Consider the following 12,383-nt stretch of genomic DNA (forward strand, 5'->3'; position numbering starts at 1 on the left):
GCTAAAAGGAGGAATGAAAGAGAAAACGAGGAATGGCTGTACCTGTTGTTTATGGTGAGGTCACACCTGTCCCTGAACGACACTTCTTTAGAGTCCACTTTGTAGCACGAGTTCCCATGTCTCCTCCAGTCCTTCAGGAAGCGGAAGAGATGAAAACAAAACAAATAAATTAAATCAATAATCATTGAACTGTTTGTTACCCTACAGCTAGATGCCATGTGTTGTTTGTCCTCAGAAATAAAATAAAATAAAAAAAGAATAAATTAAACAAATGAAATCAATCAAAAGAGCTCGACAAGGTACAGCGTGTCCTGGGAAGAGGAGGTTGGGGCGGGGGAACAATTCTTACCCCTTCAGGAGGGCATCCTGTCGTAGAAGACTCGTTCACCTCTCCTTTCTTCTGACACATGAAAGGCAGCTCCTGGGTACAGCTCCCAACCCTCCAGCCATGAGACTGGAAACAGAAAAAGGAGATAAAGGCATGGGTCTAGAGATACCGTACATAGACTTCCTTTAGGGGTTGTAAATGCCCAACATTTAAGGTCTGCTATGAGTACAATGTCATGTTGATGAAATGAAGTGAGCAATGGGACCTACTGCCTATTTCTTAGCAAATGGTTAGCCTGTCAGAGCATGTTATTGTTGAAACATATCCAGAAGTAAACAAGCAAGATCTGTTGTAGGCTAAACCATCTTGCATAATGATCACACACACACCTCTCCAAAGTAGTAGACACAGTGAGAGTGTCCTGAGGGTTGGATAGGATGATTCCTGTCCCAGTAGGTGAAGGAGACAGGTGTCTCGTCAACCCAGCTAAGGGTGACTGGGTTCCCCGTCCCGTTCAGACCGATCCACACGCCCAACACATCTCGTGATTGGTTTCTCTGAGTGTGCGGTGTACCTGCATGGAACTGAGTGCTGATCATCTCCATGCTGTCCAGGCTGTGTAGACTGACCAGGCCTCCTCCGATGGTCTTACAGTAATTTTCAGCCTGAGCAAACATCTTTGGTTCATCCTTCACCAGCTTGTAACAGAACATGTTCCAAGGGGCCCAGCCCTCGTCACATATGGTGGATTTATACACCAAAGGCTCTGCAGAAAAAAACAAGATCAAGAAAAGATAGATAGAAATAATATTGTGTGAGTTAAAAGGCTAGGATGGCCTGACATGTAAATCAAACAGTTGAGCACTTGGAAGAGCACTCTAAAGATTAAAAACAGAGGGAAAAATACAGTTGAATTGAGTTGCAAATCTAGGATGGCCTTGAAATGTAAAGTGCTTCAGCACCTTGGAAAAGTGCTACATAAATCCCTTTGGCAGAGGACAGAAATGCAGTGTATCTAATTGGAGGATAAAAGAGTAAGACCTTCCCTATTAATGTGATAAACTGGTTGACTCTCACCTGTTGCTACCGACTGGGTGACGTTGACGTTTTTCTTACAGATGTAGGGAAGTTTTTTATCGCAGATCTCACTCTCGTAGTAGTTTTTCGAATTCATGAATCCACAGTCTGACTCCCTAAGGATCGATGTGTGTGGCATCCCTACACACACACACACACACACACACACACACACACACACACACACACACACACACACACACACACACACACACACACACACACACACACACACACACACACACACACACACACACACAATCTTAGTTTAGCTTTCCTAATGAACCAGCAAATCAGTAGTTTATTCTGTTTGTTTATCAAAGTTAGCAGGCTTGCTCATTGATACTGCTTTGTAGTAAACTCCTCGGTACTGAGGGTTGACAAAAACACAACCCCGAGAGGTCAAAGGGCTCTGAAGAAGGACAGTGACTGTCACGCCCTGATCTGTTTCATCTGTCTTTGTGCTTGTCTCCACCCCCCTCCAGGTGTCGCCCATCTTCCCCGTTATCCCCTGTGTATTTATACCTGTGTTCTCTGTTGCCAGTTTTCTCCTGTCTTGTCTTAATTCCTGTTTTCTAGTTTTTCTAGTGACCCCTCTGCCTGACCTGACCCTGACTGCCGTCTTGTACCTTTACCCCACTATTCTGGATTACCAACCTCTGCCTGACCTGACCCTGGCTGCCGTCTTGTACCTTTACCCCACTATTCTGGATTATCGACCTCTGCCTGACCTGACTCTGCCTGCCGTCTTGTACCTTTACCCCAATATTCTGGATTACCAACTTCTGCCTGACCTGACCCTGCCTGCCGTCTTGTACCTTTACCCCACTATTCTGGATTATCGACCTCTGCCTGACCTGACTCTGCCTGCCGTCTTGTACCTTTACCCCACTATTCTGGATTATCGACCTCTGCCTGACCTGACCCTGCCTGTCATCCTGCACCTTTGCTCCTGTTGTTGTAATAAACATTGTTACTTCGAAACATGAAACGTGATAATGACATCATCACCACTCTGACACAGCAGTCGCCCCAAATGGCAGCCTATTCCCATATACAGTGCACTACTTTTGACTAGGCCACGTGCTAATGGTTATATACAGAGGCCCATTCAGGCAAGTTGACTTGTCGTTCAAGCTCGTTCACGACAGTCCTCAAGCACACACACTGCCTGTCCCTGTGCAGTGCTGCATCCAGTCACAACGACCCTGCCTGCCTGCTCACAACACAACACTGGCCTCTGTGTTTCCCTGGTGGCATTGTGACACAGGCTGGAGAATGAGATGGGTGCCAGGCATAGGGTGGTATGGCTGTGGCATACCTGTACCAACCAATGCGTGTACTATACAGTATATGTGCCACGGCTATATCGTTATACTATAAATAGTTGTAACCTAGTTGTGACATTGCTATATATGTATATGTACCATAGTACCATATATGTACCATAGTTGTACCATGGTTATTACATAGTTGTGCCACAGTTGTACAAAGTACCATGCTAAAGCAGTGTGTCTGTATGTGTTGCGTCCTCACCGTTGTCCCAGCGCACATCGTTGAGGGGTGAGCCGTCTGACCACTGCCAGCCCTGAGTCGAGTCCAGCTGGTGTAGGCCGATCCACATCCTGTCTGGCCTGCTGTTATGGGCCACGTCCACTTCAGTCCACACAGAACAGAGACGAGACAAGATTAGACAAGCTAATCTAGCTACAAAGTAGATGACGGAATCTTCATTTCTACTGACCTTGAGGGCATATATCATATCGGCAATTAGTCAATAAAAAAATAGCTATGTTTTACCCCCTCTTAACAGTCAGGGAAATAGGTTCTTTATATGTCTTCTAACCTGGGATAATAGTGTAATAATGATGGATGATGATGGTTCTGAACAATAACAGTTGTGCTTGCTGTGCAGTGTCTCTCGTCTAAAAGCTTCCTTGTATAAATCACCCTCTCTGTAATACAATGAGATCAAATAACATCTGCAAAGTGCACCATCCTGCAGTGCACACAAAGACTTTCCTTTCCTGTGTGGTGAAGGAACAGTCATAGAGGGAGAGCTGTGGCTGCTCTCTTTCTCTGAGGGTGTGGGTGCGCGCGCCCGCTCAAGCCGCAGCGGCTGCCAAAACTGAAGTGATAGTATGAAAACTGACAATGACCCCGTGATATGTATGTATTTCTATTTCTAAACAATTGAGAGTGTAATTCCAGTGTGTCTAATCCTGAAAGTACAGGCACAAATACTACACTATAAACTCCTACACTACAATACTATTTTTGTGCCAAGTAGTTGTAGTCCCAAGTACTGTAGCCCCAATTACTTCCAAGTAAGTAGTATGTGCCGAGTAGTTCCAAGTACTGCATCTTTGCAGTACATCATTCATATTACTCTTCCTGTAATAAAGGTTTGGGATATTTTTTTTGTTTGAATGAGGCCATAGACAGCCACTATAGTGGAAGGCAGTCTTACAGATGGGGAAGGCTTGGTCCTCTGAGCTGGAGACGCTGAGCAGGTCAGCTCCCTGGCTGCGACAAGAGTCCAGCGCTTCCTGCCATGTCACCGCGACCTGGGACACAAACTCATAACATGGTCCCTCCTCAGGGCCATCGAACAGGGCCTTGCAGCCTTCCTCTGTGAGAGAGATCAGAGAGGGGTTTCAGAATTGAGGTAGTATGTGTGTGTGTGTATCTCGGGGGTTTTGTGCGTATCCAACAATACCGCTGAACACATTGTTTTGCTACAGCATTTCTCAACTAGCATCCAACAGACAAATGTATCGTTCCATATTTCAGGAAAACTTATCGTCAAACATATGCCAAATAAAAACAGTGTCTGAACTAGAGGTCGACAGATTATGATTTTTCACCGCCGATACCGATACAGATTATTGGAGGACCAAAAAAAGCCGACACCGATTAATAGGCCGATTTTTTAAAATGTATTTGTAATAATGACAATTACAACAATACTGAATGAACACTTATTTTAACTTAATATAATACATCAATAAAATCAATTTAGCCTCAAATAAATAATGAAACATGTTCAATTTGGTTTAAATAATGCAAAAACAAAGTGTTGGAGAAGAAAGTACCATCGCTTAGTCAGACTGCTCTATCAAATCATAGACTTAATTATAACATAATAACACACAGAAATTCGAGCCTTAGGTCATTAATATGGTCGAAACCGGAAACTATCATCTCGAAAACAAGACGTTTATTCTTTCAGTGAAATACGGAACCGTTCCGTATTTTATCCATAAGTCTAAATATTCCTGTTACATTGCACAACCTTCAATGTTATGTCATAATTACGTAAAATTCTGGCAAATTAGGCGGCCCAAACTGTTGCATATACACTGACTCTGCGTGCAATGAAAGCAAGAGAAGTGACACAATTTCACCTGGTTAATATTGCCTGCTAACCTGGATTTCTTTTAGCTAAATATGCAGGTTTAAAAATATATACTTCTGTGTATTGATTTTAAGAAAGGCATTGATGTTTATGGTTAGGTACACCATAAGCAACGACTGTCCTTTGTCACGAATACGCACCGCATCGATTATATGCAACGCAGGACATGCTAGATAAACTAGTAATATCATCAACCATGTGTAGTTAACTAGTGATTATGATTGATTGATTGTTATTTATAAGACACGTTTAATGCTAGCTAGCAACTTATCTTGGCTTACTGCATTTGGCAAGCTCCTCGTGGAGTGCAATGTAATCAGGTGGTTAGAGTGTTGGACTAGTTAACTGTAAGGTTGCAAGATTGAATCCCGGAGCTGACAAGGTAAAAATCTGTCGTTCTGCCCCTGAACAAGGCAGTTAACCCACCGTTCCTAGGCCGTTATTGAAAATAAGAATGTGTTCTTAACTGACTTGCCTAGTTAAATAAAGATTAAATAATGATGTAAAAAAAATAAAAAATTTAAATCGGCCAAATCGGTGTCCAAAAATACCGATTTCCGATTATTATGAAAACTTGAAATCGGCCCTAACTAATCGGCCATTCCGATTAATCGGTCGACCTCTAGTCTGAACTCCATACATGTATTTCTAAACTAAGTCAGAAGCCCTACACAGCCTCACAGAGGATTGACATCATCAGACACTGAAAACAATGTAATCCGTCGTAAAAGACTTCATCTGGGAAAATATCACACCAAACATGCCAAAGTGAAGGAGCTTTGTGGATTCAGAGCAGTCTCGTGTAGCCACACTGAAACATTCAAAGACTGTGGAAGTAAGCAGTCTGGCTCGAGAGACTAGGTTCAGAGCAGAGTTGGAGTCAAGTCAATCTTAATTCCAGTCAATTCCGTAAAATGATTTGCACTCCTATGGCCAATTTCACATCCTTAATTAAACCGACGGGAACTGAAATAGAATCGAGCCCAATCTTGATACAAAGCTCTTTCTACTCCCTTCTCTTAAAGGGAAACACCACCCAGACTAGTAGGGTACTTAAAAGAAAACTCCATCCAAAAACAATATTTTGGTATTTGTTTCATTAGTCCGTTGTTGATATAATCCCAAAATGTTTTGTGTGTCAGCAATCGGGCTGACTGAATTTGACTGCTGTCAGAAAGATACAACTGAATTTGATTGCTGTCAGAAAGTTACAACTGAATTTGATTGCTGACATGCAAAACATTTGGGATTATATCAACAACGGACTAATGAAACAAATACCAAAATATATTTTCCTTTAAGTACTCTACTAGTACTAGTTCCAGTAATCATTATATGTGAAGGGAAACGGTACAAGAAGACTAGTAGTAGATTGATTCCAGAATCATGATTTGTGTCTATAAACGTACCATATTTTAAACAATATCCCATCTTTTTGTCAGCGTCAAAGTCGGAGGTTGTGGAACACCAGTATAGTTCAGATGATTGGTCGTCGGGGAGGCACTCGTGGTACCAGCTGCCGTTGTAGTGGAAGGGAAACTCACAGGGCTCCCCGGTCGACGTCCCATTGGTGGTGTGGACAACTATGGGTAGAGGAGAAATCATTTGAATGAATCCCATGGCACCCATTTCAAATGAGTTTATTAGGAATATTGGAGGCAGTATTCAATCTGGACATATCTAAAGATACGACCTCGCACAGTTTGACTGTTAACTCAACTGGATTTAGTATGTAGGACAGGTCTGTGTACAGGTCCTTAATGTAGGACCTGTACACAGAACACATTAATTGAATACAAAAGCTGCTGCTTTCAATGGAGGGCCAGAGTTTAGATCATGTTAAACTGTATCATTTTGCACAAGGTCACTGGCAAACAACTGGCATACAGTGCCATAGAGACGATTTCAAATGGAACAGGGTCAAGGTTATTTATTTAATGTGATGCGCAGGGGGCATCAATTGGGTATGGCACAGTATGGCAGTCACCATACCCTAGTTCAACACCAACAATTTAAAATAGGCGACTAAAATCATTCTAATGCAGATTAAAATGCAAATGCAGTTTAGCAATATTGGCGGGCTAGCATTAGAACTATGTGGACAGCTCTGAGGCAGGCTGTCTATCGCTAGTAGAGAACATGCTTTAGGACGCCTCTGAGCGAGAGGAAAGGCTGCAGTGAACAATGCAACTTTTCTCTCAAAACAGTGCAGAGGTGGAAGATGGCTGAAGATAGCTAGAAAACTGCCGTTTGACTTGAAAGGAAACAAAACTAGAGTTTTGTGTGTAGCAGCTAACCGCTGTATGACATGTGTTTGTAGGTAGTTAAGTCCCCTGTCGACTGAGCCAAATTAAGCTACAGCAGCCAAGGTGATAAAGGCCGGAGTCAATTAAGCTGTTCTCCAAATTGCATTTTAGAGTTTTTAAAATTATGTAGAAATGCAGCAAATGAGCTTCGACTTGATAAACAAAAATCCCTTTGCCCCTGTCACGTTACCATACCCTACGTTTAGTTAAAATGACAGGCCTTGCTGAGTCATATTAGCCGTGTTAACAAACACGGTTACAAGGAAGACTATGCTAATTCTGGTTGGAAAGACTCCCCTTCAATTCCAAACGGAACTAATAAAACATCTGACGGCCAAGCAGAGTACAGTGCACTTGAACATTAGCATACAACAGACCATGCTAAATCTATTGTCTCCAAGTAATACAGGATGTTGTTCATAAAGATATTAATGTAAAGGTACACTACCGTCCAAAAGTTTGGGGTCACTTAGAAATGTCCTTGTTTAAAAAAATAAAAAAATTAAAAATTGTCCATTAAAATAACATCAAATTGATCCGAAATACAGTGTAGACATAGTTAATGTTGTAAATAACTATTGGAGCTGGAAATGGCTGATTTTGAATGGTATATCTACAGAGTCCCATTATCAGCAACCATCACTCCTGGGTTACAATGGCACGTTGTGTTAGCTAATCCAAGTTTATTATTTTAAAAGCCTAATTGATCATTAGAAAACCACCTTTGCGGTTATGTTAGCGCAGCTGAAACTGTTGTGCTAATTAAAGAAGCAATAAAACTGGCCTTCTTTGGACTAGTTGAGTATCTGGAGCATCAACATTTGTGGGTTCAATTAGTCTCAAAATGGCCAAAAATAAAGAACTTTCTTCTGAAACTCGTCAGTCTATTCTTGTTCTGAGAAATTAAGGTTATTCCATGCGTGAAACTGCCAAGAAACTGAAGATCTCGTACAATGCTGTGTACTACTCCCTTCGCAGAACAGCGCAAACTGGCTCTGACTAGAATAGAAAGAGGAGTGGGAGGCCCCAGTGCACAACTGAGCAAGAGGACAAGTACATCAGAGTGTCTAGTTTGAGAAACAGACGCCTCACAAGCCCTCAACTGGCAGCTTCATTGAACAGTACCCGCAAAACACCAGTCTCAACGTCAACAGTGAAGAGGCGACTCCGAGATGCTGACCTTCTAGGCAGAGCTGCAAAGAAAAAGCCATATCTCAGACTGGCCAATAAAAAGAAAAGATTAAGATGGGCAAAATAACACAGACACTGGACAGAGGAAGATTGGAAAGAAGTGTTATGGACAGACAAATCTAAGTTTGAGGTGTTCGGATCACAAAGAACATTCGTGAGATGCAGGGAAAAAAATGGTGGAGGCAATGTGATGGTCTGGGGGTGCTATGGTGGTGGTAAAGTGGGAGATTTGTACAGGGTAAAAGGGATCTTGAAGAAGGAAGGCTATCACTCCATTTTGCAACGCCATGCCATCCCGTGTGGACGGCGCTTAATTGGAGACAATTTCCTCCTACAGTAGGACAGTGACCCAAAGCACAGCTCCAAACTATGCAATAACTATTTAGGGAAGAAGCAGTCACCTGGTATTCTGTCTATAATGGAGTGGCCAGCACAGTCACCGGATCTCAATCCTATTGAGCTGTTGTGGGAGCAGCTTGACCGTATGTAAGTGCCCATCAACGCATTCCAACTTGTGCAAGGTGCTTCAGGAAGCATGGGGTGAAATCTCTTCAGATTACCTCAACAAATTGACAACTAGAATTCCAAAGGTCTGCAAGGCTGTAATTGCTGCAAACGGAGGATTCTTTGACAAAAGCAAAGGTTGAAGGACACAATTATTATTTCAATGAAAAATCATTATTTAAAACCTTGTCAACATCTTGACTATATTTCCTATTCATTTTGCAACTCATTTCATGTATGTTTTCAAGGAAAACAAGGACATTTCGAAGTGACCCCAAACTTTTGAACGGTAGTGTATATCTAAGTTCAGCGCATTCTTGTAAAACGTGGCTAGAGGTTTTATACATGTAAATAAGCATAGATAGTTTTGCCCATCTCATGTAGGCCTATGTTTATTATATTCTATCATGTTCTATTCTATTCCATTAGGAGAATAAGCCGCTCAGAGGACAGAACACACTCACTGCGCATCGGCCGATGGCAGATATTATCGGTCGACTCATCCCTCCTCCAGGCGTCTGAGGAGTCGCGCTTGGCACTGACCAGCCCGTCGGTCACCATGAGGCCCATCTGGTCTACCGTATAGACGGCCCCGTCCAGGCAGCGCCACAACAGCATGGTGTTCTCCATGGGGCTACAGCTGAACAGAGACAGGGCCTTGGTCTTCTCCTCCAGACCCAGGCACTGGGACGTGCCCACGTGGAAGAGACGGTGGCCGGACCCCCACTTCCACTGGGACCCCCTGGAGCCGTCACACTCCCCCAGGGTCACGTTGAACCCGGACCCTCCAGACTTAGCCCCTGCTATCCCGGAAACTCCAGTCCCAGACGTGGACGTAGCTACCAGGCACTTCCCTGTGCTCACATGCTGTATGGTGAAGATGTCGTTACCTGGAAATGATCATGAACATAAGTAAATATAGTGATATTATAGTCATAATACAATTGTTAGTAAGTATAGTGACATCACTACAACGATATAAGTTCACTCAACAAAATGTATGTTTAGTATGTTTAAATACAGCTTGCCGTGGAGGCAGGGAACCAAGACTAAATTTCAAGGCAATCAACCAGTCAGATAAGCAAAAAAACATCATCTAAACACGCAAGGGGTCTATTGGGCCTGTGCTTTTCATGGTCTCCAACATTGATTGCTGATAATATTCTCAGTGTGCAGGCCAATTGCTTTTATCCTCCATCATATGGCAGCTTTAAATCCATTAAACATTCTACCAACAATACAGAGTGGTTTTATCATTTCCTAATCTGGACTACAGAATTTCATTGAATTAGAGGCCAATTGAATACAACTGGGTATGATGTTTCACTCTGAAACACTTTCGATGAGCTGAAAACAGCCTTTATTTTCAACAATTAGATACAGTATAAAGTGTGCAAATGTGAACGTGCATGTGTAATAAGGAAGACCATATAAGGAACTATTAAACAGTAAACAACATGAAATTAAATGGTTTAATTCTCCATAATAATTGACCTGATTCACTGAACAAACTAGGAAGAAAAACTCAACTGACAGTAGCTGTCGTAAATGTAAAACCATAAACGATATCATGTGTACTGTATAATTGTCACGCCCTGATCTGTTTCCCCTGTCTCTGTGATTGTCTCCACCCACCTCCAGGTGTCACCTGTTTTCCCCATTAGTCCCCAGTGTATTTATCCCTGTGTTCTCTGTCTCTCTGTGCCAGTTCGTCTTGTTTTGCCAAGTCAACCAGCGGTTTTTCTAGCTCCTATTTTTCCCAGTCCTCCTGGTTTTGACCCTTGCCTGTCCTGACCACTCTGCCTGTCCTGACCTCGAGCCTGCCTATTGCCTGGTACTGTTTGGACTCTGACCTGGTTTATGAACTCTCGCCTGTCCCTGACCTGCCTTTTGCCTACCTCTTTTGTTATAATAAATATCAGAGCTCAAACATCTGCCTCCTGTGTCTGCATTTGGGTCTCGCCTTGTGCCTTTATAATAATAGGTTAGCAGTTGAACTCAGAAGCAAAACAGACTGCATCTCTGAGTTGAACATATTCAGCCTATGATGAGTATGAGATTAGCTATTTATAGGCTGGTACTGCAACATTGTGTATGTCTAATAAGGTGGCCTATGCTCATTAAAGAGAGGCCTACTGGGAGAAAGCGAAAACAGTAACGTTACTTGACCATGGGGATATGATCATGCAAACTGTTTTTACAGTTACACCAATAACGACCACATTCTGCAACATTTTGATCACTTCAACTGCGTGCAACCTTGCAGCAATGACTTTGCACCATTGTACCAAATACTCAATAGCAGTGTTGCCAACTAATTTTCAAGGTAAGTTGCTAGAGGCAGGTTGATTTGTTGCTAAATGACGTTGTGATGTCATTACGTGACATACACAATAACGTTACTCAAATTGACTGGCCATCTCGTCAAAAAATATGATTTGACATTTGTTCAGGTACAGACTCCCAATCTGCTCTGTACTTCTGGCTGTACAATTTTGATTGAGACATGTTGATTGATGTTGCAAGTTCTGTTCAAGATCAAACATTCGTGACCAACTACATTCATTGGGTTTTGCTCGTAGAATCCGTACTACTGATGCTGCAGTCAGCCAACAATGATTTGCAATTTACTGAAATTGCTGCTGCCTGTGCACGAGCTGAACGCCTGCTGCTGACGTCACTCACAATGCACTTTTGCAGCCAGGCACGTGTGTTGTGACTGAGTGTGTGACAGAGAAAACAATTTGTGTCATTTAGAGGGAAAATGCTTGCATTTTAGCGTTTGAGTCACTTTTCAAAAGTTGCTAAAATGTCCAAATACATTTTAAAAAGTAGCCACATTTGTTGCTAGGTGATGTTTGAAAAAAAAGTTGCCAGGGTAGTCTGAAAAATGGCTAAATCTAGCAACAAAATTGCTAAATTGGCATCACTGCTCAATAGGGCTGCACATTTTAAACGCTAGAGGAGTTTCAAGAGGTCGTTATTTTAATTAAGATGGATATACTTTATAAAATGGTCATTACGCATTTTGAAAGCAGATGCGGAATGAGAAAATTGATTATACGGCAAGCGTACGTTACTTCCTGCTTTTGAAATTGAACAAAGGGGCTTGAAGTCCCATTATTGAACCTAAACCCCATTCAAAACAATAATGTGCTACCACGGACTCTCTAAGTAGCAGTTGAGCCTATGGAAACGCGATTATCTTTCAACGAGTTTAGCCAGGAACGGGGCGCGCATGCCTAGTGATGAAAATGGAAAGCACCCTACTTACCGGAATATGTAGTTGATGCGCAAGTTCCAAAACAAATAGTTTTATCACAAAAGAATAAGAAAAAACATAGGTAAAATGTTGCTTGGAGTGTCATTTTCTCTATGGTTATAATACAGGTCTTCTCTATTCGGATTCACACGTCTCCAGTAGCCAGCCTACAGTTTGCGCATACCCAATTCTGCGTTTTAAAGTAATACGAGCCTACTTTAAACTTGTTGACTGACAGTTGGTTGTGACTATCCTCAAGTCCGCTTTCTAGGCTGTTACCGTGTTCTGCGTTTTTCC

The 12,383-nt window shown here is 42.3% G+C and overlaps 1 protein-coding gene across 1 annotated transcript in view; it reads right to left on the reverse strand.

The window, feature by feature from the left end:
- LOC110495860 (lymphocyte antigen 75) overlaps positions 1 to 12,281 on the reverse strand; it is a 40,392-nt gene extending 28,111 nt beyond the window's left edge. Inside the window, exons 1-9 of the mRNA XM_021571353.3 lie at positions 12,099 to 12,281; positions 9,289 to 9,714; positions 6,233 to 6,406; positions 3,876 to 4,037; positions 2,942 to 3,061; positions 1,406 to 1,546; positions 718 to 1,094; positions 350 to 454; positions 43 to 131 (exon numbers count right to left, since the gene is read on the reverse strand). Coding sequence (XP_021427028.3) covers positions 43 to 131; positions 350 to 454; positions 718 to 1,094; positions 1,406 to 1,546; positions 2,942 to 3,061; positions 3,876 to 4,037; positions 6,233 to 6,406; positions 9,289 to 9,714; positions 12,099 to 12,192 — 1,688 coding nt within the window. The 5' untranslated portion in view covers positions 12,193 to 12,281. The remainder of the gene's footprint in view (positions 1 to 42; positions 132 to 349; positions 455 to 717; positions 1,095 to 1,405; positions 1,547 to 2,941; positions 3,062 to 3,875; positions 4,038 to 6,232; positions 6,407 to 9,288; positions 9,715 to 12,098) is intronic.
- Positions 12,282 to 12,383: the final 102 nt, after the last annotated feature.

The sequence above is a fragment of the Oncorhynchus mykiss genome, chromosome 18 (genome assembly GCF_057628025.1).
Source record: "Oncorhynchus mykiss isolate SJ-2025 chromosome 18, ASM5762802v1, whole genome shotgun sequence".
Taxonomy (NCBI): Eukaryota; Metazoa; Chordata; class Actinopteri; order Salmoniformes; family Salmonidae; genus Oncorhynchus; species Oncorhynchus mykiss.